The sequence below is a fragment of the Molothrus aeneus genome, chromosome 19 (genome assembly GCF_037042795.1).
Source record: "Molothrus aeneus isolate 106 chromosome 19, BPBGC_Maene_1.0, whole genome shotgun sequence".
Lineage (NCBI taxonomy): Eukaryota > Metazoa > Chordata > Aves > Passeriformes > Icteridae > Molothrus > Molothrus aeneus.
The window spans coordinates 2,773,923-2,801,821 of NC_089664.1; the positions used below are offsets into that span (position 1 = coordinate 2,773,923).

Below are 27,899 nucleotides of genomic sequence, written 5' to 3' on the forward strand. Positions count from 1 at the left end.
AAGGGACCAAAGCATCCCTGGTGCCCTTGCCACTGCTCATCCGGGGGCTGCCGCAGTTTCAGCGATTAGAAAGCACGAAAGAAACAAAACCAAGCCCCAGCAGCGCCTTCCTGCAGGGGTTTAAGAGGATTTGGGGCACCGAAAGGGCTCAGGAGCGGGGGGCGGGGAGGCCCAAACCGGCCTCGGCCAGGGGCTCCCCTCACAAACCACGGGGCGTGGCCTGGCGCTATGGAGGCGTGGCCAAGCAGCACAGGGGCGTGGCTAATATAATAGAGTGTCTTGATAGGCGTGGCCTAACAGCGGGGTGGAGTTGTGGGCGGGGCTTACAGCGCGCTGTATGGACTATCGCTCTGAGGGGGCGTGGTGGAGGGCGTGGCCGGCGCGGTGTGGGCGTGGCCTGCGTGACGCAGTGACGCTGCCGCGGCCCGGCCGGACGGAGTGGCCGCCATGGCGAGCCAGTCGCAGGGCATCCAGCAGCTGCTGCAGGCCGAGAAACGCGCCGCGGAGAAGGTGGCCGAGGCCCGCAAGAGTGAGTACGGCACGGCACGGCACGGCCCGGCCCCGCCGGGGGGGGTGTGGTGGCGGGAGAGCCCGGCTCGGCTCGGCCCGGCCTGGCCTGGCCTGGCGCGGCCGCCTCAGGCCTTGAGGCCCGGCGCTGAGGGCGGGGAGCAGCGGGGATCCCCCAGCCCGGGTGTGCTCGAGGATCCGTGGGGCCCCCAGGAGAGCAGCGTTGGAGGCTCCCCAAGAAGGCTCAGTGCGGTGTGAGGGGTCGGAGCCGCACCGGGACCGTCCTAGTAGAGCCCAGCTCGGGGGCTCCTGGCTCTCTGCAGGACATGGTCACCATAACCTGGCCTTGGCTTGGGGCGTGGCTGTGCCTCTCTCTGTCCTTCCTGCCTTCAGCTGGTGAAAACAATGTGTTTCCAAATCAGTAATTAATAGAACTGTTCATTCCTAATAGATCCAAGTTATGTTCTCCTGTTATGCAAGAGAAATTTGGGTTGCAAAGACCCCCAAGTTGGCAAACCTTTTCTGCTTTAAACAGATACGTATGTATATATCTATTTATATACCTGCCCTGGTTTGCAGTTCAACCCCCTGACAGTGTGGCAAGAGGCAGATTTTTGTAGTTCACTCCAGTGGTGATAGTCTTGGAGGGGAGAATGTGGTGGGAAGTCCATGAGGGGAAGTTGAGGCAGTGGCCTGGACTGCTCTTGGTTTCACAGCTGGTCTGGCAAAACTAAGGTTTAATGCTCTTTCTGTTGAGCTTTTGTGGGGATCTCACAGAAGCTGCACACTCACATGGGTTGGAGTAATCCTAAACACAGGTACACACTTGAGAACTTACTGGGAGAAGCCCTGCAGAGAGGAACTTGGAGGTTCTGGTGGGTGAGGGGCTGGACATGAGCCTGCAGTGCATTCACAGCTTTTAGGGCCAAACACATCCTGGGCTGAGCCCAGCGTGGGCAGCAGGGCAGGGGGGATTGTGCCCCTGTGCTCAGGTGAGACCCCACCTGCAGAGCTGCCCCAGCCCTGGCCCAGCACAGGGAGGAGCTGGAGCTGCTGCAGAGATCCAGAGGAGGCCATGGAGCTGCTCCAAGGGCTGGAGCCAGGCTGGGAGAGCTGGGGCTGTTCACCTGGAGAAAAGAAAATGCTGCAGGGAGAGCTCAGAGCCCCTTCCAGGGCCTTAAAGACGCTTTTGAAAAGGAGAGAGAGGGACTTTTTATATGGAAAGTGACAGAGGGCAGAGTTAGGTGGGATATTGGGAGGGAATTCTCCCCTGTGAGGGTGGGCAGGCCCTGGGTCCCTGGCAGTGCCCAAGGCCAGGCTGGACAGGGCTGGGGGCATCCTGGGACAGTGGGAGGTGTCCCTGCCTGGCAGGGGTGGGATGGGATGGGATTTAAGGTTCCTTCAGCCCAAAGCAGGCTGTGAATAAGCCAGACCTGATGTTGCCTGGTGCATCCCCCTGCTCTCACTGCTCCGTGGTGGGAGCTCCTGGCTCAGTGACCTCGGCGATGGTTTGCTGGGCTCCTCCTAAGATCAGCACACTCCTGCAGAGGGAGCAAACACTGTGGTGATGGCTGTGCATGAGGAAAACACACTCTCAGTGCTTTCTCCTCTTTCTTTGCCTTGGTTTGTGCTGTGGAGCAGGGAAGAACCGGAGGCTGAAGCAGGCCAAGGAGGAGGCCCAGGCAGAGATCGAGCAGTACCGCCTGCAGCGGGAGAAGGAGTTCAAGGCCAAGGAGGCAGCGGTTGGTGTTCTCCATCACTCTCATATTTCCAGCCCATTTGCCTTGTCCTGGGGCTGCCTTGCCCTGGCAGCACCCTCAGGGTGGAGTGAGTTGCAGCAGGAGCACTTCCCCAAGTGCCTTCCTGTGAGGCACAGCCACGTGTCCCAGAAAAACCCGTGGAAGTGGCTCAGGACAGGGTGTGTTGCATCTCAACTGTCAGGGAAAGAGTTTAATGAGCTCCTGAGTGACAGCCTCCCAGAAGCTGCTGTGTGTAGCAGTGTCCAGAAGAGACTGAGCTCATTGCTCCTGTCACAGGCTCGTTTCCTATGATGCTGACACAGCAGAGACCACTTGCTCTGTCCCTGGTTGCCAGAAGGGAAGGGTGAGATTTTTATAAAGATTCTCCAAGGGTAGGAGCAATGGGATGGTGGGAATTGTGCTTAAAGTGACTCCTGGGTGTTACTTTTCTTGCACTCTCTAGTGCAGTTGTGCCCAGGGGTTCCAGCTGTCTGTAGAGCAGAACCTGTATTTTGGGCACTCCTTAGAAACTCATGCTCTGAACTGGTGGATAATGGATAAATTGCAGGCAGTTGGAACAAGATGATCTTTAAGGTCCCTTCCAACCCAAATCATTTGATGATTCAGTAAAAGGCAGAGGCTGAGGATGAAATATGTGGACAAGTTTAAGGTGAAATCCGAGCAAAAAATGTAGCAGTACTTTTTTGAATATGAACATTAATATTCTCTCAACAAAGATTAATGTGTGAGGTGGTGCAGAATAACAAAACACAGAGCTTGGCATGGTGATTGCTCTTTTCTTTGCTGTTTGTAGGCCCTTGGCTCCCATGGCAGCTGCACCACTGAAGTGGAGAAGGAGACTCAGGAAAAGATGAGTGTAATCCAGCAGAACTTCCAGAAGAACCGGGAGGTGGTGATGTCCCAGCTGCTGTCCCTGGTGTGTGACATCAAACCCGAGATCCACGTGAATTACCGCATCAATGGCTAGTGCTGGGAGCTGGGAGCAGAGTCCTGGCAGTGCTGGGAGGAAAGTCTGAGCTTCAGGTGGAATGTACAGCTCTTAGCCATACCTTACCTCTCCTTGTCCATGTGTTAAATTATTTCAGTGAGCCCTTGGAGTTCTCTTAGTTTCTCTTTTGACACGGATTCAGAGCTTATTCGAACATGAAGTGGCCATGTCTCAGATGTGTGCTAAGTTATTAAATAGATATTTTCCAGCTGGCACAGGAATGCTCCCTTTCCATGGTGACAGTATGCAGTGAGAGGCTTCCCTCTGTGAAATAGAAAAGGGAGAGAGCTGCTGGCCTGTGTCAGTAATTGCTAAACCTGTGTACCTGTATTCCTGTTGACCAAACTGCATTTCTCAGTGTGTTGTTAAACCTCTGCACAGGGTTTTAACCCTGTAAGAAGAATTCTCTGGCTGTGCGAGTCCTGGCTGATCATTTTCAGGTGCTTGAGTTTCTCTGTATCGAATCCTCTGTATATTCTGCTGTTAGCTTGAGGTACAAGTCTGGCATTATGACACCTGAAAGTAAAAACACTTCACTCCAAAGCCTCTGCTCAGTCTGGTTCTTCCTGCTGACTTGTTCTGGGAATGCTGGCAGGTCTTGCTGGGCACCTTGGAAGTCTGGACTCTGCAGAGTGACCATCAAGTATTGATAAAAGAAAGTTTGAGAGAGACAGCCAATATGTGAAGGTCACAGCAGGTAAGTTAAAACTCATTACAGAGCTCCTCCTCTTGGCTCCAGTCTGATGCTTTACCTGCCAGATCATTCTGAAAACCTTCAGGAACAAATGTTCTTGTGACCATTAGGGGAAATAAAATGGTGCCAGTTCATTGGAATAGTTTGATAGCCAGGTGCTGCACAGTAATTACCCTTCCCTGGGTCCAGTGCTGGTCACTGCGTGTTTATACCAAGGTCATCCTGAATCCTGCAGCATCCTGTGCCTGGGAACAGAGGGAAAGAAGAGTTCTAGGGCTGTCTGCCTCTCTTCCCAGCTCTTTAGTCAAAGATACACACAAATAATCAAGAGGTTTCATGTCTCAGTGGCTTCTTCCTCTTACCAGCAGAATATTAAATGCAGCTTTGCTTTTTTTGTTGAGTTCAAATTCCAGGCTTTTTGTGGAAAAGGGACCTCAGCATGTCCCTGATCTGGCCCAGGAGTTGTGCAGGTTGGGATCTTTGCAAGGAGCCTCATGGATGCTGTTGTGTTCCTCAGACAGAACATCTTGATTTCCACAGCTCCTCAGTGAGGCATTGCAAAGCCTCTTGGACCTCTGGAATTGTGATAGGGAGGGAAAAAAGCAGGATGGGTGTAGATGTGAGTCCTGCAGACAGGAGCAGACAGCTCTGGGGTCCCCTCTTGTCATATTTTATGGTAGTGCACTGTACTCCTGGAAAGATCTCTTCAGGAATTGAAGCTATTAAACGGGTTGTAAAATTGAAACAAAAGCTTCTTGCAAAGTCAAATGTGCCAGGCTGGGGGGGAAGCCAGGTGGGTACAAGCAGAACAGGATCAAAGCAGTTTTAATCCATGTGCTGTTATGTGGAGAGGTGTTATGGCCTCATAAAAAGGTTGCAGCCATGGTAATTTCACTCTGTCCTTTGGAGATGAGACATTTCTCCCTGTTGAGAGCAGGTGCTCAGGCTCCAGCAGGACACTCCTCAAAGCCCTCCTTGCTCCAGGCTGTAATTAGCAATTTCATTCCCTCTCTTATCAGTAACAGACTGAGACTCTGTCCAGAAAAAATGAAGTGTGTGCTCCACTTTCTCATATTGGTTCATAAGTTTCCCTTGGTTAATGAGGACTTTTATCCTTCTTTAGAACAGAAGCAGGAGAAAAAGGGGGAAAAATCCTCCATGATTATATCTCCTTGGCAAATGTGCTGTGAAGAAGCTCCCTTTAGAACATGCAGGAGTGTTAATGTCTTACAAGAATAATAATTTTCTGTAATACATCCCTGAAATTTAACTGTTGAGAGTGACTCCAATTTGTACTGAAGGAAGCATTTCCAATTATTGCTCTCCAGGAAGGCTGCCTTGGTTTGTGCAGTGCAGAGATTTTATTTCCATTTGAAATTCCTTCATCTTGCCCTGTGATGCTCTGTGTGCCCTGTGTGCCTAAGCCAGGCTGTGCCAGGGAAATGCTCTGCAGGAACAGTCCTGACACGGGTATGGAGTGGGACATGCTGCTTCTTGCCCCTGAAATCTGATTTTTGGGGCATTTTGCAGGAAGTTGGAGGAGTAGGAGTGAAGCCCACAGCAGCTGTTAGAACAAATCTGTATCTGAATTCTGCCTGCTGCTCCTCTCCCCAGAGAAGTGTGGCTGCTCCATCCCTGAAGTGTGCAGGGCCAGGCTGGATGGGGCTTGGAGCAGCCTGGGATAGTGGGAGGAGTCCCTGCAGGCAGAGAGAAGAGACGGTGATCTCTGGAGGTTCCTTCCAACCCAAACCACTCTGGGGGTCTGGGACAATCCCTCAGGACTGAGCCACAGCCTGCTCATGTACCACAGAAAGAGCAGAAGCTGCTTTGGGCCCACACACCGCTGTGAGATTGCCTTGATTTGGGCTCCCATCCCTGGAAATACCACCTGGCTCCTGCTCCTGGGGGCACTGCAGTGTGAGAGAGCGTCCAAAGGAGGGGCACAGGGATGGGGAAGGGTCTGGAGGGGCTGTGAGGGGCACCTGAGGGCTCTGGGGTTGTTCAGCTGGAGCAGAGTGAGGGCAGAGCTCCCCGGGGCTGCAGCTCCTCCCGAGGGGCAGCTCCCATCTCTGCTCTGGGCCAGGGACAGGAGCCAGGGCACGGCTGGGGCTGGGCCAGGGCAGCTCAGGCTGAGCTCAGGGCAAGGCTCTTCCCCCAGAGGGTGCTGGCACTGCCCAGGCTGCCCAGGGAATGGGCACGGCCCCGAGGCTGCCAGAGCTCCAGGAGCCTTTGGGCAGCGCTGCCAGGGATGCCCAGGCTGGGGCTGCTGGGGGTCTGGGCAGGGACAGGGGCTGGATTTGATGATCTTTGGGGTCCCTTCCTGCTCAGGATATTCTGTGATATTGGGATCCTATGAAATAAAGGAAGGAAATCACCTCTAATCCCAGATCTGCAGTCCAGAGAGCTCTCATCAGTGGGGCAGCAATTCTGGCTGGCAGTGCTTTAGCAGGGGCTCCCCTGGCAGCTGCATTTGGGCACTTTCAGAAGCAGGGGAGGACCCTACATCTTCCTGCTCTGAAGGACCAGGAGCCCTTCCCCTCTCTGCCTGGAGCTGCCAGGCTGGATGTGCTGGATGGCAACATCAGGGTATTCCAGGGGGCAAGTCCACATTTGGCAACCTTAAATTTCTCATTTTTCTGCTTTTGTGAGGTCAGTGCACAGTTCCTGATGATCTTTATTCAATCTGGAGCTGTTTTAATGGCAGATCCAGCCCAGTGAGCTGCTGGCAGTCTCTCCATCCCTTTCCTGCCATCCCCAGCTTTGGGCTCCTGCTGTTTTCTGCCACCCTGAAGCCCAGCTGACCCCAGAGCAGGCAGAATTTGGTAATTGCAGCAGTTCCTGGTCTGTGGGGCAGCTCGAGGGAGGTGTGAGCAGCAGGATGGGCTATCCCAGGGCTGTCCTGCTGCTGTGGGGCAGGACCACCCTGCAGTGTCTCCTGGAGGTGACAGGTGACTGTGTAAACATAATGCAGCTCCTCTCCCTTCTCTCTGCCCACATTAAACCTGCTCTGTTTTCCCTCTTTGCCTCTGTTTTCCTCCTCTGGAATCTCTTCTCCCTTTATCTCTCTTGGCTAGCTCTTGCATTAATGCATAATGGGAGAGACAAGGCAAGAACCTGCTGGTCCCAGCTGAGGTCTTGGCTTTAAAGTCTTAAAAAAAATAACATTGAGAACCCTCCAGATCAATGTTCTGCTGAGAAAGTTTTCCCAAAGTAATCCAAGGAAGGAGAACAGTGTAATGTTTCTTTGAGGTTGAAAGGAGAAAGTGCTAATTTCATGCAGAAAAGATTGTATCTTGGACTAGCATAGGAATAGAAAATAAATTGGTATTAAATTACATTCGTCTGCCTCAAAATAATCTAATAAAGCATCTTCTGGATCAATAGCTGAATCATTATCCCAGGCACATAGCAAGCTTTGCCTCTTTTAATTTGAGATTCAAGAAAAGAGGTTTTTGCATTACCATAGTAAAAAGAATAATACTTTAAGTCTTCATAAGAAGAAGGCAGAAGTAGGAAAAAAAAAGATAAGAACCACACTCAGTGCCTTAAGCAAGTGTCATTCTTCATTTGAAACTTGTAATTTATGGGTAGTGTGAAATAAATTTTTATATTTAATGACTGTCAATCTGTCAGCTTTGCTGACAAAAAAATTCAACGAGGCAGAGTGAAAGGACTTTGTGTGCAGGAAGGGAGGAGAAGGGCAAGACAAGGCTTTCAACAACTTTGTTCTCCTAATTAAGGCTCACTAGGGAAAAAAAATAGGAAAAAGATGGCACAGTTCTGCCCTGAAAATGCAGTTTCATCAAAAGAAAATGAGATGTGCCAGTGTTGTCTGCAGTGTGCACAGTCCAAACAAGGCTGACGTGGAGAAAAACTGCAACCACATGCAGATTGTGGTCAAAAAAGCTGGAATCACAGGATGTGGATTCCAAACACTGCAAAGGAGCTCAGTTTATCAAAGTATGGAGTAAATGAGAGAACATGGTCAGAATAGGCAAAAGCAGACTAAATGTGTGTCTGGTTATTTAAAGCAGTGAGACACCAAATAGGTGCTGGAGAGTGACCTCGGAAATGACATGAAGGATGTGATGAAGGGTGAGGTTATTCCTGAGGCTGGGAGGGTGGGTGGGCACTGTCAGCCTGGGACAGTCCTCAAATTTCTATCTTAAAAAAGCAGATTTTTTCATTTCCCTGCAATCAGTCTCCCTGTAATATATTCATTAATGCAGCAGGTGGAACAGGGAGTACAATGTAAGTCCAGGGCACCAAGCTGGGAAGAGATACAAACAGTACAGAGCACTGAATCACAACTCCAAATGATCTTGATGGGTGGGAGAAATGATCTGAAACCAATAGCCTGAGCCTCCCTGCAGGGAGGAGTAACTGAGAAAGGCGAAATCAAATACATCAGCTGGGAGCAATCCATGAGCAGCTGCACCACAGCACTGCAGGAATTTGGGAAAATGGCCTGGGGGGACCCCCAGAGGCAGCAGATGTGGTAAAGGGAGGGCAAGGCCAGGCTGGACAGGGCTGGGAGCAGCCTGGGCTGGTGGAAGGGTGGATTCAGATGGGATTTAAGGTCCTTCCAACCCAAACCATGCTGGCATTCCAGCCTCTGGTGATCCCAGCACTCCTCTGGAGTGAGCAGGAGTTTGCTGCTGGAGGTGCTGATGCCAAGACCTTTTGTGTCTTGCCAAACAGGAGGGGCACAGGGGCTGTACTGCAGGTCATTATCCCCAGTGCTTTCAAGTTATTGTCCCACAGGGATTTGCCTGGAGCCTTTTCCTGCAGAGAGCTGGCAGTGCTCGTGCTTCTGGTGTTCCCTGTCAGCATCTCTGTGTGGGTGAGGAGCAAACCGAGCCAAAACTTTTGATGAGGAGCGTTTGCAAAAGAACTCAAAGCTTCCCATGGCCCTGTCTTGGGTGGGGATTGGAGCTGGGCCTTGAGCTGGTGACAGATTTATGGGATTTTTCCCAGTGCCTGGATGGTGTTGGTAGTTTCCAGTGGAACAGGATCCCACGAGGGTGAGTGGCTTTGGAGTTGTTGCCTGTGGAGCCACGTGATGGGATGAACTCACAGCTCTGGAGCAGGCAGGGCTGCAGAACCCATCCCTCCAGAAGAGCAGCCTTTGCTCCAGGAAGTGCACACAGACACTGCAAGAGCTGATTTTTCCTTTTCTTTCAACCAGCCACCCCTGGATTTGCTTTGTTCCCACCCTCCATGGATCCTGCAGCTTTTGGGCAGCTCTGACACCACAATTCCCAGGCTGAGGAGTTTGGTTTTCATGGTGTCTCAGCACTGTCAGGCAAACAACTCCAGCATCCTCTGCATGGCTCCTCTGGAGGATCCATCTGACTGTGCCTTTGCTCCAGGAAGTGCACACAGACACTGCAAGAGCTGATTTTTTCCTTTTCTTTTAATCTTTCACCCCTGGATTTGCTTTGTTCCCACCCTCCATGGATCCTGCAGCTTTTGGGCAGCTCTGACACCACAGTTCCCAGGCTGAGGAGTTTGGTTTTCATGGTGTCTCAGCATTGTCAAGCAAACAACTCCAGCATGTGCAACACTGTGGAGGATCCATCTGACTGTGCCTGAGCCTCCTGCTTTTCTTCTCGAGCTGCTGGAGGGGAAACTTGCTCCACATCAGCACAGCCTGGTTTGGGGAGGGCTACAGCTCCTGCCCTGCTGTCATCCCTGTTCCTGAGTGTTTTCCATGACCCTTTGATGAACAGGGACCTCTTGTCAGCCTTGAGATCTGTGTTTGCCTCTTCTGATGTCTCCAGCCTTGTCTTGAAGCACTCACAGGAACTGATGTGGTGTAACTGTGGGATTTGTAGTTCCTGAATCCTGCCTGGCTGATCCTAGAGGAGGAGGAGGAGGAGGAGGAAGGGGAGAGCCTCCTGTCTGTGCCACTCTTCAGCTCCTCACCTTCCTCAGGTTTCAGCTCTGGACCCCCACCCTGCTGAAGGTGAGGAGGAGAAGCTCCCCCTGTGGCTGTGCCTTCGGCGTGGGAACACCTCTGAGGAAGCACAGAGGGTTAAACCCACATTTCTGAACCAGCCCAGGGGCAGTCACATGCACCAGGGAGATTTTGCAAGTCCCTGCGTGCAGCTCAGGGTGAGGAGAGGCAGCCAGGGGCACAGGCCTGGGTAATCCCTGCCCCAGGAGGCACAGGGGACACAGGGGCCTCATCCAGCACAGGCTGGCACCTTCCTGCTTGGGGGTGGCACCGTGTGGCACCTGTGCACTGCAGAGTGGGACAGTGGCACCTAAAGGACAGGGAGGAGGAGGAGGAGGAGGAGGCTGAGCTGCACTCCCAGCACCAGGTAAGGCTCTGCTGGCTGCTCTGGGGATGAGGCAGAAGGACCTGCTGGGTGTTTCTCTGCTGTTTAGTGAGGGCTTGGAAGTGTCCAAAAAAGAAGGAAGTGAATTGACCAGAGGGATGTTGACATTGCATAAAGAAAAAGAAGAAATGTAGAGAGCACAGAGCCTGGGAGTGCAGGAGAGGAGAGGCCACCCTCGAGGTGCCTCAGGAGGGATCAGAGGCACTTTGGGGGGACCCAATTCCCAAATGGGCCATTCTGCAGGGAAAGGCAATAGAGCCAAACTGTGCTGCACTGAGAGGCCAAAGCAAAGCTGCTTTGGCTGAGGAGCTCCCAGCATTTCCCTCCTGGGCATGGCTGGGCTGCTGCACCTTCACTGTCACCTCCTGGGGACTGTCCTCCAGAGCCCCCAAATTCTCATCATCTGAGCCAGAGAGCCTGGATTCATCTCCAAATGGATGTGCCAGCAGCAGCAATGGGGTGGTTGGTTCTAATCAGGTTTTTCTTCAGTTTTTAATTAGTTTTTTCTTTAGTTTCCTCTTTGCTTCTCTCTTCTGTGGGCTTTTCGGTCTTGATTTTACACTCCCTTCTGTTGGATGGCAAAAGAAGGAAAGGAGTGAGAAAACCCATTCTGAATGCACCTTTTGGTGCTGGGATGTGCCCTGTGACACGTGGTGCCCACGATCCCCATGGCAGAACTGTGCCCAGGGAACCTCCCTCACCTGTGCAGGTGAAGAGCAGGGGCTGTGCCCATCCTGTGTGCACACACTCCCTGCTTGGGTCCTTGAAGTTTTCAGGGATGCTTTAAGTTCAGATCCTTTAGGATCCTTTAAGTTTCAGCTTTTTAAGGGAGTTTTCAGCCCTTTTGGGATTTTTCCCCCTGTGTTTCCATGTTTTCCCCCTGTATTTCCATGGTTTTTTTCCATGTTGTTTCTCTTGCCTCTGTTTCCTTTCTGACATTCTTCAACCAGAGACTCTCCTGACTTTGTGCAAGGGGGTAAATACAGCCACAACCAACAGAAAAAAAGGTCAGAAACAAAACAATCCCCTTTGGAAGGAGAGTGGGTGAGATCTGTGAGGGATCCTCCCACCAGGAGACAGCAACAGGCTCCTGGTTTGAGCAGAGGTTAAAAAGTAAGTGGTGGTTTTGGAGAGCTGGAGTGGAAGGTAATTGAAAAGTAAACTCCAGAGTCTTCCAAGCATTTAACAGCCACCCACAGGTGCTGGCAGGAGGTTAGAGAGCTGTGTCAGCAGGGAAAATACACCTGGAAAACCTTGGGCACTGTGCCTGCTGGGAGAATTTCCCTGAGGAGAGGGGAGGGGAAAGGAAAGTAGAGGAGAGGAGAAAGGGAAAGCAGAGGTGAAGGACAAGAAAAAGAGAGGAGAAGGAAAAGGAAAAGAGAGAAGAGCAGAGGAAAAGGGAAGGAAAAGCAGAGGAGAAAGGAAGGGAAAGCAGAGGAGAGGGACAAGGAAAAGAGAGAAGAGGGAAAAGGAAAAGAGAGGAGAGCAGAGGAGAAGGGAAGGAAAAGCAGAAGAGAAAGGAAGGGAAAGCAGAGGAGAGGGACAAGGAAAAGAGAGGAGAGGGAAAAGACAGGAGAGAGAAAAGGAAAAGAGAGGAGAGGGGAAGGGAAAGAAGAGATGAAGAACAAAGAAAAGAGAGGAGAGAGAAAAGAGAGGAGATGGGAAAGGAAAGCAGAGGAGAAGGGAAAGCAGAGACCCTCAAAGGCTTCCCTGCTGTGGGTGGGAGCTCCTGCTTGACTCTGCCTTCAGCAGATGCATTTTTCTGCCTCATCTGCACGTCTCCCATCCTGTGGTGAGGATCTGTCCCCGTGTCACTGAGCAGAAATGTCACTTCCAGGGAGGGGCATTTCCACCAGCTCCAGCTCATTCTGGAGGTGATGGCAAAGAGGTTTGGCAAGGAGAAACCCTGACTGTTCCTTGCTAATTGCTTGCAAAATGTGAATGCTGATGGATGTCAGGATAATTTAAGGAATATTTAAGGATAACTTTTCCACCTCTTAACAAAAACCAACCATAAAAAGTGAGTCAGTGTGTACTGAGCTCACACTGGCCAACACCAGGTGCTGACATCCCCCAGGAGCAGACTCTCTGTTGTTATCCTTTATTTGCTGTCTCTGCAAGATTTGGGATGTTCTTTTTCTCTTTTCAGGGCTAAAAAATGCCTCGTGGTTCATGGGAAGCAGGATGGCCAGGAAGGCAGCAGTGGGAGTGAGGGCTTCACAGTCTGCTCCCCACTCAGCTGCTGTGGGGCTGCTTGGTGCTTCCCAGCAGGGAGAGACACAAATGCTGAATTAGAGAGAGAAATGCTGAATTTCTGACCAGAAAACACAGAATCCTTCAAGGGGACACACCTTCAGCATGGCCCAGAAAAGCCAGACTGGTGGAAATGAGAAAAATAGATCCTCCCTCCTGTACAGCAAGAGTGATGTCAAAGAAGGAGCCCTGCAGTGGGTGCCAGGTAAGGGAGCAGCTCATTGCTAAAGGGAGAGGCAGATCTGAGCTCAGTGTCCTTAAAATAACCACTGACAGATTTTACCAAAGATGCTCTTTAACAGCATCTCACTTGTGAAGGTACCAAAACACTGTGGATGTTTCAGCACTTTGGGAAGGGGATGGAGATACTTTGGGGTTTTTTTTTTAATGCCTGATATGCAGGAATGAACAAATCAACCTATAGAAAAACAGTCCCTGCAAGGCCTCTCCTCTTGGCCTCTGAAGCTGAGAAACCTTTGGGAAACTTGACCTGTGCTGAGGCAGCAGGGCAGGGGGGATTGTGCCCTGTGCCCTGTGCTCAGGTGAGACCCCACCTGCAGAGCTGCCCCAGCCCTGGCCCAGCACAGGCAGGAGCTGGAGCTGCTGCAGAGATCCAGAGGAGGCACCAGGGGGATCAGAGGATGGAGCAGCTCTGCTGGGAGGAGAGGCTGGGACAGCTGGGATTGTTCACCTGCACAGGAGAAGCTTTGGGGGGACCTCAGTGTGGCCTTGCAGGGCCTGGAGGGGCTCCAGGAAAGATGGAGAGAGACTGGCCAAGGGCCTGGAGTGCCAGGACAAGGGGGAATGGCTGCAAACTGACATAGAGTAGGTTTAGATTGGATATTGAGAAGGAATTCCTGGCTGTCAGGGCGGGCAGGCCCTGGCACAGGGTGCCCAGAGCAGCTGGGGCTGCCCCTGGATCCCTGGCAGTGCCCAAGGCTAGGCTGGACAGGGTTTGGGAGCCCTCGGGCAGAGCCATGGATGGCTGGTCACTCACAGCCCCCACAGCCTCCAGCAGGGTCAATTTTTGCTCTAAATGTCCCCAGGAGCAGCCCAGGGACACCTGGCTGACCCTGGAGCTGCAAAGGGGAAGGAAATTTCGGTGAAACCTTTCAGTGAAGCAGGATCTCAGCTGAACCAGCCACTTCCTTAGGCCCAAACTCTTCCTGTCTCTGTAGCACAGCTTGTGTAAGCTCTAGGTGGGTGCCAGATGGGCTGCCTGGAGATCACAGCTCTCCTGTGCTGCTCCTCAAATCTAGGACAGGCTGTCCTCACACTCTTTAGGCTCCTGACTTGAGTCTGGGATGCATCTGTGATCCTGGCCCAAGCTGACACTGGAAGAGCCTTGAGCAGAGCCACGCTCCTGGAGGGTCTGGGGTGCTCCAGGGCAGCCCTGCCACATTCCCAAGCAAAGGGATTGCTGGAAAACACTTGAATTCATGGCTCAAGTTGGTTTTTATGGTGGTGGGGGTCTCCAAGAGAGCAGTGAGCCTCAGCACCACCAAGCAGCTGAGCCCACTGTCCTTCCATGTGGTGGTGAAACAGCAGGCCAAAGTTCTACAGACCAAATCCTGACTCGAGCCAACAGAAGCCATCAGAAAGCCAAAACTGGTTTTTGAGAAAGCAAAAACTGTTTTTTCTACAGCTCCAGAGGCTTCCAGATGGCCATGGCCACAGTGAGGGCACCACAGGCTGCCCAGCCTGGCACTGGGTTCTTGTGCCCGGGGGGGGAGAGCAGGGCACAAATCCTGGTTCTAACACATTTCTGGTGGGTTCTCTTGGCAATTCCAGCTCATAAAACAACTCGTTTTCCCCGAGAAAGAGCTCTAAGACTGTGGAAAACAAGTTGCTTGTGTCAGGATTTGGTTGGTAGGCCTTTGGCCTGCTGTTTCACCTCCACACTTCCAGTCAGGGGTTGCTGAGGCAGGACATGGTTGTGCTGCAGATCAGAGCATCTGTTATCTCATGTTATCTCTGGCTGCTCACTCCTGTTTCCTTCCAGGGGGTCTCAGGCTGCTTGCAGAGCTCCTTAGCAATGGCCAAGGAGGAGATTCTAGATCAGTTTAAGCCACACCAGGGTGGTTTGTATTCTCAGGCTCCCCTTTGCCAGGTGCTGCCTGGCTTTGGGATAAAACCCCAGCAGTGCTGTGCTCATGGCTCTTTTGGGCTCTTGCAGAACCCCATCAAGGCCAGGTGCTGCTGGTGCTCAGCATGGACAACACCTGCCCCAGCTCCTCCTTTGACATGGACCTTTGTGCTGACAAACTGCAGTCCCTTGGCATCCAGGTGAGCTCCCCTGGGAGTTAATTCCAGCTGGATTTGCATAATTTGCATTTACACCCACGGCCCAGATGGCTTTGGGTTTTTTTTTTTTTTGGTTTGAGAGTTGCTTGTTTCAGCCCAACTTCACTCAATTCCCCGTGGGCTGGAGTCAACTGGGATGAACTTGGCTTAAATTCTGTGAAGAAACTCTTTGAAGGTAGTTTGGAGTGAATTTTGCTTAAAATTCACTCTGATGGGGCAGAACATCCCTGGGACATCTGACTTGTCTTGTCCTTCATCACAAAAAGGCATTTTCTTCCCTTGTGACTGTCCCCGCTCTTCCCAGGCAGGTTTTACTCACTGCAGCTGAGGCAGGAACACAATTTTGGGTCTGTGGCAGCTCTGTGGGTGGGACTGGAGGTGCTCCCTGTGGGAGGCAGCTCTGGGACACACATTTGGGTTGCAGTGCCCCATGAGGAGTTGTAGTGAAATGTGAGAAATGAATTTGTAGAAAAATTTAGACACAGATTTTATACTATGGGTTGCAGTGTGCATTATGTAAACCTTCTATAAAACTTTAAAAATTTTCTATAAATTCATTTCTCACAGTGAAACAGCAGGCCAAAGGCCTACAAACCAAATCCTGACTTGAGCCAACAAGCCATGAGAAAGCTGACAGCTCTTGGTGAGAACAGAGTCCTGCAGCAGTGAAAAACATCTTGTTTTCCCTAAGAAAAGAGCTCTAGGACTGTGGAAAACAACCTGCTTTCCCTGAGAAAGAGCTCTAGGGCTGTGATAAACGTTAGCCACATATATAAACTGTGTTTACTCTGTTAGATAGAAAAATGAAAACTATCTCTCACAAACATGTAGACACCGAGGGTTGGAGTGACCAACCCATACAGAATAACAACTTGTTACTGACCAATTAGGGGTAGACAGGGGATGTTCCTAAAAAACCCTATAAAAGGGGATGTGAGAAATAAACTGGGATGGATCCTTTTTTTTTTTTTTTTTTGCACCATAAAATGTGTTCTGCATTGTTGGGAAAGATGAAAGTTTGACAAGAAAATTTCACAGCTATGTGTGCTTGGCAAAAAGATCTCTGAATGTAGAACCTGAGAGCAGAATAGAGATGGGAGCAAGTTTTGATATAGAAGAATAACAGATGTCTAAATTGAGGATTGCTGAGCCAGTCTTAGTGATCAACTAAAAAAAGCAAAGGTTAAGTTGAGCTGGAAGGAGGTTTTATGACTAGAGCAAAGGATATGTTGACCACAAACAAAAAAGATGTTTTTTTCCAAGCAGAAATAGGTCTTAGGAAAAGAAGAAGATACCACGGGCAAACAAACACGCTGATGTGGCAGGTAGAAAAATGTCATTTCAGTGGCCCCCAGCTGGGTAAAATTAGCATTGACTCCATGATTCACAGAAGGCTGATCAATCTCTTTATTATATATAGCATTATTAAGAAACCATTGCTTTTATAGACAGGTATGATACACCTGGACCTAATTGGTCCTTCAATCCAAACACCATCACCAGTGGCCAATTTAGAAACCACCCTTGGGTAAACAAATCTCCATAGCACATTCCACATGTGCACAACAACAGGTGCAGCAGGTTGAGAATTGTTTCTCATTCTTTTCTCTGATCTTCTCACAGCCTTCCCCAGAAAGGCCTGGGAAAGTTGTGTTTCTCTCTGTGGCCAGAGAGCTGCTGCCACAGAAAAAAGGTTTAAGAATTTTCCACTGCAGGAAAACAGAAAAACAAACAACTTTAAGCTTAAACTGTACCATACTAACTCATGTGGTTGGATAGTAATGACTGCAATATGGTAATGATAGTTGTGATAGGCTATAGGCAGTAGTAAAGATGTTGTATATGATGATGATTGGTTATTATGTATTAAGATGCTCAGCAAAGAAAGATATTTATCATTTTCTTTATATAATATATATCTTTTTCTAATATATAATTTTCTTTCTATTAAAATATAAATAAATATAATATAACATATAATATAAAATAGTATTTTAATTCAGAACTAAAGGGGCTTCAGGTTTTCCTATAGCTGTAGCTGGCAGCTTTAGGCGTGGCTCTGTTACCCACGACCCATGGCTGCTGTAACATCTTCTGTACAATAAACAGCATTTTGAAGAGCTGTAATATACAATAAGCAGCATTTTGAAGAGCTGTAATATACAGTAAGCAGCATTTTGTATATAGTAAACAGCCTTTTGAACAGCTGTAATATACAATAAGCAGCATTTTGAAGAGCTGTAATATACAATAAACAGCATTTTGTATATAATAAACAGCTTCTTGGAAAGCTGTAATATACAGTAAACAGCATTTTGTATACAATAAACAGTATTTTGTATACAATAAGGAGCATTTTGAAGAGTTGTAATATACAATAAACAGCATTTTGCAGAGCTGTAATATACAGTAAACAGCATTTTGTATACAATAAACGGCATTTTGTATACAATAAGGAGCATTTTGAAGAGCTGTAATATACAATAAACAGCATTTTGTATATAGTAAACAGCCTTTTGAACAGCTGTAATATACAATAAGCAGCATTTTGAAGAGTTGTAATATACAATAAACATCATTCTGTATATAATAAACAGCCTCTTGGAAAGCTGTAATATACAGTAAACAGCATTTTGCAGAGCTGTAATATACAGTAAACAGTATTTTGTATACAATAAACAGCATTTTGAAGAGCTGCCTGATGTCTCCCATCCCTCATCTCAGGCTCTTGCACAACATCCTCCTTTACTGAGCCACAGCACCCACGAGCTTTGCCCAGCTGGCTCTGCTGGGGCTGGAGCCCACGCTGGAGGCTGGCTGTGGTTCTGTGTTTGTTCCTGCAGGTGCCCATTGATCCATGGAGGAGGCTGATCCAGGAGGGTGTGCTGAGCCCCCAAGTGAGGCGGTACCTGTTCTACAGCTCCAGGGGCTGCCAGATTGCCATGGCCATGGTGAGGGCACTGCAGGCTGCCCAGCCTGGCACCCGGGTTCTTGTGCCCAGGGAGGGAGCGGGGCTGGGCTGGGCTGAGCAACAAATCCCAGTTCTGACACATTCCTGGTGGGTTCTCTTGGCAATTCCAATCTCGGGACTTCTGCTGGTCAGGATGACCCCACGATGCATTAGAAATTCTCTTTTCCCAGCCCAGCAGTCAAAGAAGGAGTCAGAACTCCTCTATTCTCATTCTCAAGGTTGTTTATTGTTTCTTATCTATAAAATTCTTTCTCTGGCCTGTCGAGGTCTGTTCAGCAGGACAGTCCAGGCACTCTGCCTGCCCCCAGGGTGGGGTTATCTTTTTATACTAAAAACTACGTGTACATTATTTACAATAACTTCCTAATACCTATCACCTGTGCTAGACAGTGAGCTTCTACTCCAAACCAATCCAAAAGTGCCACCATCACAGCAGAAGATGGAGGCCAAGAAGAAGAAGTAGAAAGGCTGGACATGCCCAGATCCCTCCATCTTGCCTCCTGAACCCCCATACTAGAAACCCCCAAAAAATCTATTTTTCACCCTGCAACAAACTAACTATTATTCTACTTGGACTTTTGTGGCTTGCAGATCCTCATATAAGGTTGGTAATTTTTTCCATGGGTCATAATCAAAGGCACAGGGGTCTTGGGCTCTGTGCCAGGGTCTCTGAGCCCCCTGGCAGGGGCTGGAGCAATCCAGGACAGGCAGAGGGATGTCCTGAATTCTGACATTCCAGCTCACAGAATTGCTGCAGATGGAGGGCAGGGCTCTCTCTCCACCCTGTTGGTGGAGTCCCACCAAAGTCTGGTGTCTTGTCTCTACCCAGGCTGTCCATGGGTGACCAGCACTTGCTGAGGTGACAGCACCTACAGCAGGTTTGGTTTAGAACTTGATTTTAAGGATCTGAAGGCATTCTGGTCCTCATGCTAATTTAGACCAACGAATCAGTCAACTTTTGGTCTTGTTTATCTTCTTCTGGTGAAAGAAACTTCTCCAGAGACCCAACCATGAGCATCTGCTGTGAGGCTGGTGCATTGCAGTGTGCTGAGGGTGTGATCAAATCCAAATCTTTAATTCCTTTTTTTTTTTTTTTAATAGCCATTATGCAAATCTTCTCCTTTCACTGATACTGTGAATGTTCAATGATCAGTTTTGAGGGGTTTGGTGCACCTGAGTTTTGTCATTATGAGATGAGGCTGTGCCCTACATGTCAGACCTGCTCCTAGGCAATCTCCTGCTCAAATCCATGCTCTGTTGGTGAAGGAATCCAGTTTTCCCTGCCTTTAACCCACCCCTTTAGCCTGTGTCAGTGCCCCCTGGTTGAACATTACTGTAATGGAGTGGTCTCTGCACCACCTTGAAATAGGAACTTTCTAAATCCAGGCACTCTGAGAATTATTATCAATATGCCTCAGTGAGTGCATTCCTCATCTAAATGGAAGCACTCAGTTGAAATCCTTCCTAGGGATGAATCATCATAAATAATTCACTCTTTGTCTTTGGTGAGTGGTGATCTTTTAAAATAAACTAGGGCTCACTCAGTCCTTCCAATCCTTTCTTTCCTCTATTTATTATTGGAAAGAAGTTTTGTCCTTTTTCACCCTGTGAAAAATCTCTTGGGACCTAATTTATAAGGGAGAAGGGACTGTTATTTCCTTCTTCCTGTGACTTTTCTCACTTTCATGGGTTTGTGACTCTCACCAGCCTCTCTGTTTTTCCCCAGGTATTCTACATCTCTCTCTGGACAAACCTTTACTCCACCCTCCAGCTGTGTTCCCTGGGCCACTCCTGGGGGGCTGGCGTGCTGGTGACACTGGTGGCCCTGGCTCTCACTGTCCTGGTGATCCTGGTCATTGATGGGCACCAGAGGAAGGTGAGAGGAGGCTCCAGGAGTGGGGATGTGGAGAGAGGGGAGCAGGATTCTTCCTGCTGGGGCATTCCCTAGCTGCAGGCAGAGAAAACAATGATCCAGGGAAGAGGGAAGAATTTTACAACACTCAGGGAAGGCAAGGGATGTTCTGCAGCCAAGGGAGGGCTGGAATGCTTGAAAGGGAAGTGTTGGAGCTGCTCAGGCTGGCTCAGACCTCCTGCTGCTGGAGATCAGAGGGTTAGAGAATCCCAGCCTGGTTTGGGTTAAAAGGCACCTTAAAGCTCATCCCATCCCAGCCCTGCCATGGCAGGGACACCTCCCACTGTCCCAGGCTGCTCCCAGCCCTGCCCAGCCTGGCCTTGGGCACTGCCAGGGATCCAGGGGCAGCCCCAGCTGCTCTGGGCACCCTGTGCCAGGGCCTGCCCACCCTCCCAGGGAACAATTCCCAATTCCCAATATCCCATCCAGCCCTGCCCTCTGGCAGTGGGAGCCATTCCCTGTGTGCTGTCCCTCCATCCCTTGTCCCCAGTCCCTCTCCAGCTCTCCTGGAGCCCCTTTAGGCCCTGCAAGGGCTCTGAGCTCTCCCTGGAGCTTTCCTGTCTCCAGGCTGGGCATGGATATCAGTCCCTCAATATCCAGCCAAACAACCTGTTGGGAAAACCCAAACCTTAAAACCCACTCGTGCTTTGGTGGCTGCTCCTGGCAGGACCTTCCCAGGCAGCCCAGACTGGACAATCCCTCCCCTCCAGCCCAGCTTCTCCCTGTGCCAAACAGGAACAAAGCCATCCCTTGTCCCCAGTCCCTCTCCAGCTCTCCTGGAGCTTCTTTGAGCACTGAGAGGCCACAGCAGGGTCACCCTGCAGACCAACCCTTGCAGAGGGTGGATTGTGCTCCCACGGCAGCTCTGGCTCCTGCCCTGCTCCTGATGATTCCTCCTGGCATTCCCTGCTGCCTCTGGCATCACTGGCACCATTTATTTGGCTGAAGAATAATATTGGAAAGTCTTGATTCAAAATCCAGAGGGGGATTTGGAGCAAATGATTCTTCCAAGAGGAAACCAGGCAAATGTGGGGGTTCACAGAGGTTCAGGAAAGGAGATTGCTGGGGGGTGGAAGGGAGATCATGACACTGGAAATCAATCCCACTGTTCTCCTTTCAGAATTGCAGTATTTGGGATTATCCAGCTGCACTTTGTAGACTTTTGCTGTGGATTGTGTTATTTTTCCTTGCATTCTTTAACAGCTAAACGTGAACACAGATGTGAGGCTGGCAGCTGTCAATGAAATCTTTCTCAAACACAGCATAATCCTGGGGATTACAGATGTCCTGGACGGGCCACACAACATCCTACAAGTATCCTTGGTGGGAATTGGTCAGGGAATTGGTCAGGGAATTAGTGGGAATTGGTCAGGAGGGATAATTGGTCAGATCTCTCTTGCTGGAGACATTTATCAATTATATCAATGATCTGTTTCAATTTATCACAACATCAATTTTTATTGATGCTGTGATCCAGAGGGTGGCATTCCTAGGATCTTCTTTGTCTCCTGTGGGAGAGGAATTGGGATGTTTTTATTTCTCCTGTAAGTGGGGATTGAGATATGCCCAAAGGTGATTGGAAATAATGAGTCTAAATGATTGACGTGGGATTCATTAGGGCAGACAATTATTCCTAAAAATGTGTTATAATGATGTGACACTGATGGTTCTGCCTATAGGCAGAGGGATAGCAAAGTTCCTATGGCAAAAAAAACCCCAAACCAAAACAAAACACAAGAACAAAAAAAAACCCAAACAAAAACTGCTAAAAAAACCAAGAGGGAGAAAACCAAACAGTCTCCCAAAAACTCTAACATGGAGAAAAACAAAATCTCCATCCTTGGGCTCATTTGCTCCTTTTCAGAGATTATTTTTCTTCACTAGACAGGGATTTAGGGGAATGAAGAGAGTTTTAAGGCTCCCTGAAGGTGTTAAAGGAAGGTGAGAGAGACACAGAGAGAGGCTTGAAATACAAATGGAGAGAGAAGCCAGGGTGAAGCAGGGAAGGGGACCGGGAACACTGCAGGAGGGCAAAGTCATTCAGGAGGAGAGGAAACCCTGAAAAACCTGAATTCTACATGTGTATATCTGAATCCCACATTTGTAACCTGAATTCTACATTTGTAAACCTGAATCCCACATTTGTAAACCTGAATTCTACATTTGTAAACCTGAATCCCACATTTGTAAACCTGAATTCTACATTTGTAAACCTGAATCCCACATTTGTAAACCTGAATCCCACATTTGTAAACCTGAATCCCACATTTTTACAGGCCATCATAGTCCATTAGAGGACTAATCCAGGGAACCTTCACCTTGACCTACCTGTCCCAAAACTGCCTGAGAGCAGCAAATAACCCAGAGATTTACAGTGGCTCTGTCTGCTCCAATGTCAGATCCATTTTAACCCTCTGGATTTTATATTTTTCCTGCATCCCTGTGCTGCTGGCAGATGCACAAGGACAGAGCTCTGGCTGCCTCAGAGCTGGCAGGACTCACATCCCCAACACCCTGCTCTTGGAAAACTCTTCTCAGAAGTGTCCTCAGAGCAGCACTGAGAATGGGCAATTTTGTAAAAAATCAGTGGAGTGAATCCCTAGAAACAAAGTGAGGCAGCAGGAAGGGGTCTAGGGCAGCTGAGGGTGTGGGGCCACTGAGATGAGTGATGGGAAATGACCCTGGCTCATCCCAGGCTGCAGAGGCTGAGGGAGGAGCACTGGCTGCTCTCTGCTTCCCCTTTAGCTTGGGCTTTTGTCTTAGCCCACAGTCTGCTGGCTTCAAAACAGCCACTGGTTTAAAAGGTGGAATTCAGGTTTACAAGTGTGGAATTCAGGTTTTTCAGGGTTTCCTCCTCCTCCTGGCTTCAAACCAGCCACTGGTTTCAAACCAGCCACTGGTTTAAAATGTGGAATTCAGGTTTTTCAGTTTCCTCTCCTCATGGCTTCAAACCAGCCACTGGTTGTAAACCTGGCTTCAAACCAGCCGCTGGTTTTAAACCAGCCATTGGTTTAAAATGTGGAATTCAGGTTCACAAATGTGGAATTCAAGTTCACAAATGTGGAATTCAGAATTTTCAGGGTTTCCTCCTCCTCCTGTCCTCAAATCAGGCACTGGTTTGAAACTGGCTTCAAACCAGGCACTGGGCTGTGCTATTTGGTCCTGGCTGTCCTGAGCACCCTGAGGGCATCACCTGCCTCAGCTCTGCTCCCTGGGAGCCCATGCCAGCATCCTCAGGGATGGCAGGGGAGGCATGGAGAGATTCCTTCCTTAAGCAGCCCCTGCCAGCTGTGCTTTGTGCACTTCAGCCCCCAGCACTGCCTCCAGGCCCTGGCAGCCCACATCACTCACCTGCAGGGGACACAGGTAAGGGACACTGGGGACAGCCTGGGCACACGGGCAGCTCCTGCCCCGAGCCCTGGATTTGCTGGGCTGGAGGTGGGCAAGGACAGAGACCTGGCCCAGGTCCCCTTGTGGCCACAGTGCTGGCACTCTGTCCCCACAGGGGGTGACACCAAGCTGGCCTGCAGGTGGCCCTGGGGACCTGCCCACTCTGTCCCTGCCTCCTCGGGCTTGTTTTGGCCTGGGATGGAGCTGTTTGAGTGTCCTGCTGTGCACTGGGAGCTGGGCAGACTGGAAGGTGAATAAAGTGCACCTGTCCCTGCCCAGTTCAGCAGGAATTTGTCCAGACCCTGTGGAATATGTGTGTCTGGATAATTAACAGTGCAGCTTTAATGATGGAAAGTCATCAGGAATGAAAGGCAAATTTTGGAAGCATGTGGCACACCTTGGAACAGCTGCCACCTTGAGCTGTCCTCCTGGAAAAAGTGGGATAGCCTGGAGGAGCAGGAATTGCTGCATTCAGTTAATTATATAAACATTTTGTCCTCTTGGCCTTCAGAAAATGTTTTGCTCTCTGTGGGTGTGTAAATATCCACTGAACTGCTTTTGTATGGTGAGGGGTGAGAGCCCTCTGAAATCTCCAGGCTGCTCATCTCCCTGAAAGCTGCAGCTCAGGGGTGGGCAGCAGTTCCTGGATTCACACAGGGGATGAGAGAACTCTGGTTTTAAAGACAGGATTCTCCATGCCAGGCTGTGTCTGTGGTGCTGAGAGCAGCCACTGGCAGCTGAGGGCAGCCAGGCCATGCCAGGGACACCCAGCTCCAAGTGCTGGGCACAGCCCATGGCATGGGAAACCCCAGGAGTGAAAAATGTGCAAAAAAAGAGAAATTTGTACCTTTTAAACTCTGTCCTCAAGACACCACTGCTGCCTGGGGTGGGAAATCCTAGGATTTAAATCCATGCAGGGATAAATGGTGCCCTGTAAAGGCTGTGCTCAGGACACCACTGCTGCCTGGGGTGGGAAATTCCAGGAATAAAAACCATGCAAGGACAAATGGTGCCCTGTAAAGGCTCTCCACAGGACAGCACTGCTGCCTGCCTTTGGAGAGCCCCAAAATCTCCTTCTCTTCCAGGCAGGCTTGAGGCACAGGCTGAACAAGCTCTGTGTGGTCATGGATGTGGCAGCTCAGCCCGAGCTGGGGCTGGAGGAGGAGGCTCCATGTGAAGAATCCCCTCTTTTATCCAGAGGGGTGACCCTGAATAAAGATCCTGTGACCTGCAGTGAGCTCCTGCACCTCATCCCCGAGGGTCCACCCCAGGTGAGGAGAAATATCCCCTTTATAGAGGTACCAAATCACCCCCGAGGCATCTCAGCTCCAAAACTCATCCCAGCCATGGGGGACCTCACTTTTTTCTCCAGCAGAAGCACCTGGAAGCCCACACAGACCTTCTCCAATCCTGGTGCTGCCAGGAGGAGGAGGAGGAAACCCTTAAAAACCTGAATTCCAGGTTTGTAAACCTGAATTCAAAGCTGTCTGAGCAGCTGGGGATAATCCTTGAGGAATTCATGGACTGGGCTTTTCCTTGCTGGTCCCAAAGGTCCTGTTTGGAAGAAAACCTCTCCCCAGGGACCTGATGCCCCTGCCCAGGCTGAGCTGAGCCATGGATGAGCCCAGCCTTTGTCTCCTCCATGGAAAGTGCCTTCAAAGACTTGTGCCACGCTGAGCAACAAATGTGCCCTGATTCCTGCTCAGCACGGAGCTACCAAAGGGATGATTCTGATTTATTTTGCAGTTTTCCTGTCACTGTCCCTAAGTGAATTCAGTACAGGTGACATCCCTGCAGGTCGAGGCTCTCTGGCTGTCTACAGGCCAAAACAAGCCCGAGGAGGCAGGGACAGAGTGGGCAGGTCCCCAGGGCCACCTGCAGGCCAGCTTGGTGTCACCCCCTGTGGGGACAGAGTGCCAGCACTGTGGCCACAAGGGGACCTGGGCCAGGTCTCTGTCCTTGCCCACCTCCAGCCCAGCAAATCCAGGGCTCGGGGCAGGAGCTGCCCGTGTGCCCAGGCTGTCCCCAGTGTCCCTTACCTGTGTCCCCTGCAGGTGAGTGATGTGGGCTGCCAGGGCCTGGAGGCAGTGCTGGGGGCTGAAGTGCACAAAGCACAGCTGGGAGGGGCTGCTTAAGGAAGGAATCTCTCCATGCCTCCCCTGCCATCCCTGAGGATGCTGGCATGGGCTCCCAGGGAGCAGAGCTGAGGCAGGTGATGCCCTCAGGGTGCTCAGGACAGCCAGGACCAAATAGCACAGCCCAGTGCCTGGTTTGAAGCCAGTTTCAAACCAGTGCCTGATTTGAGGACAGGAGGAGGAGGAAACCCTGAAAATTCTGAATTCCACATTTGTGAACCTGAATTCCACATTTTAAACCAATGGCTGGTTTAAAACCAGTGGCTGATTTGAAGCCAGGTTTACAACCAGTGGTTGGTTTGAAGCCAGAAGGAGGAGGAAACCCTGAAAAACCTGAATTCCATATTTATAAACCTGAATTCCACATTTTAAACCAGTGGCTGGTTTGAAACCAGTGACAAGTTTGAAACCATGAGGAGGAAACCCTGAAAAACCTGAATTCTACACTTGTAAACCTGAATTCCACGTTTTAAACCAGTGGCTGGTTTGAAACCAGGTTTACAACCAGTGCTTGGTTTGAAGCCAGAAGGAGGAGGAAACCCTGAAAAACCTGAATTCCACACTTGTAAACCTGAGTTCTACGTTTTAAAGCAGTGGCTGGTTTGAAGCCAGCAGACTGTGGGCTAAGACAAAAGCCCAAGCTAAAGGGGAAGCAGAGAGGAGCCAGTGCTCCTCCCTCAGCCCCTGCAGCCTGGGATGAGCCAGGGTCATTTCCCATCACTCATCTCAGTGGCCCCACACCAAATCACCTGTGGGGCAGGGTGACACAGTGCTCTGGCAGCTCCCTTGCTCCCTGCAGGCCATGGCCCAGCAGCTCCTGGTGATCTTCAGCGCGTGCTACGTGCGGCTCCTGGTGACAGGCCGGCTGCCTCGGGCCAGCCCCGGGGGACACCTGGGCCACAGCAGCGTCCCCTGCCTCTGCCAGTTCATCCAGAGCACCCTGCTCTGCTCCTGAGTCGGGAATCGTCACCAGCATCTTCTCTGAAAAATCCCCGCGCCAGGATTTCTTCTCCTGGTAAGCTGGAAAGCCTCGGAAAAGAATTAAAACAATAATTATCTGATTGCTTCTCCTGTGTTTGGCTGCTTTGGAATGTGGTCATTATTTGATTGGTTTCATGTGAATTGTTTTTGTTTAATGATCAATCCCAGTCCAGCTGTGTCCAGACTCTGGTCAGTCATGGGTTTTTATTATTCATTCTTGTTTTAGCCTTCTGGTGTCTCCTTTCTCTTTCTTTAGTACAGTTTTAGTATATAATTTCTTTTAATATAATATAATATCATAAAATAATAAATCAGCCTTCTGAGAACATTCTCATCTCTCACCTCATCCTGGGGACCCTCACCAACTCGACAAGGAATGATACATGTCACCCTAGTCTTCTAAGCCTTCTGATTTTTACATTTTTGTACTGGAGTTTCTCATGCACTTTTATGTCAATAATGATTTTTTTTTGTATTCTTTTCTAGCAAAGGAGAAATTTGATAGACTGTTAGTTTAACCAGTGTTGTTAGAGAAGTAACAACTTCATCCTCCAATACAGGGTCACTTTTGAAATTCTATCTATATCAAAGTCGAGAAATAAACTTTCTTCTTTTTACCATAGAAGTTTCAGCATGTGTGTTTTTCATTTTGTGTCCTGATACAACAGACACAGACCCCAGGTCAGAAGGCTGAGAGGCCAGAAGCCCTGACTTTATTGGAACCCCTTCTTTTATACCCTGGTTGGATACAGAGGGACCTGATTGGCCATTTAATCAATGCATTTCATGATAGGCTAATTAAGAAGACACCCTTTGGTAAAACATCTTAGGAGGAAAACAACTTGTTGAAAACACCACCTGTAGATGGTTTGCCATTTGTTTACCTTTCTTTTTCTCTGCCTCCCTAAATCTTCCCAGATCAATTCATGGGAAAGCTTCTCTGGCTTTCTCTCTCACTGACCAGACTGTTGTCTCCACAGTGCTCCACACCCACCAGAGCTGGTCCAGGTGACCAGAGGGGGCTGGAAAACCCCAAAACAGAGCTGTCCCCACACTCCAGTGTGGAGGAGCTGTGGGGCAGAGAAGGGAGCTCTAATTCCTTGTCCTGGATGAACGAGTAGAAATTGGACTCTAATAATAAAGACACAGGAAAGCTGCTCACCTTGGAGAGCTCCTGCCCAGCTTGGAGAGATCCTGCCCACCAGCTCAGTGAGGAGGAGCTGCCCCAGGGGTCAGAAACAATCCAGGGACAGCCTGGAACTCGTTTGTGTCCAAACCCTCCTGCCAGCAACCATCACCCCTCACAGAACCCCGTACCAGCAAAGGCCAGAGGTTTGCTGGGGTGGCAGCAGGAGGCTGAGCCCTGGAACACCAGGACTTGGCACTTCCCATGGTGCAGGATGACTCTGCTCCTTCTCCTGTTGTTTCTGTCAGCAGGAATGGTGACATCAGATCCATCTCCTCCTGCCTGAGGCCCCAGCACCATCCCCTCAGCAGCCACCCCCTAACAAATGATCACCTTATCAGTGATGTCCACAAAGGATCCCCTTATCAGTGACCCACCCCAACAAAGGATCCTCTGATCAGAGACCCCCACAATGCACCATCCCCTTAGCAGCGACCCCCCCAGAAAAGGATCCCCTTATCAGCGACCCCCCCA

At 49.9% G+C, this 27,899-nt stretch overlaps 2 protein-coding genes across 2 annotated transcripts; both read left to right on the forward strand.

The window, feature by feature from the left end:
* The first annotated feature begins 395 nt into the window (after positions 1-395).
* ATP6V1G1 (ATPase H+ transporting V1 subunit G1) lies at positions 396-3,798 on the forward strand. Its single transcript, XM_066563077.1, has 3 exons — positions 396-529; positions 2,149-2,249; positions 3,061-3,798. Exons 1-3 carry the CDS (start codon positions 448-450, stop codon positions 3,232-3,234), a joined length of 357 nt encoding a protein of 118 aa, XP_066419174.1. The 5' UTR covers positions 396-447; the 3' UTR covers positions 3,235-3,798.
* An 8,838-nt stretch (positions 3,799-12,636) lies between these two features.
* Positions 12,637-27,251, forward strand: TMEM268 (transmembrane protein 268). The gene is made up of 9 exons (XM_066563047.1): positions 12,637-12,751; positions 14,723-14,832; positions 17,694-17,801; positions 19,548-19,697; positions 20,937-21,047; positions 23,022-23,099; positions 24,209-24,394; positions 26,058-26,193; positions 27,214-27,251. The coding sequence occupies exons 1-9, from the start codon at positions 12,652-12,654 to the stop codon at positions 27,249-27,251; spliced, it is 1,017 nt and encodes a 338-aa protein (XP_066419144.1). The 5' UTR covers positions 12,637-12,651.
* The last annotated feature ends 648 nt before the right edge of the window (positions 27,252-27,899 follow it).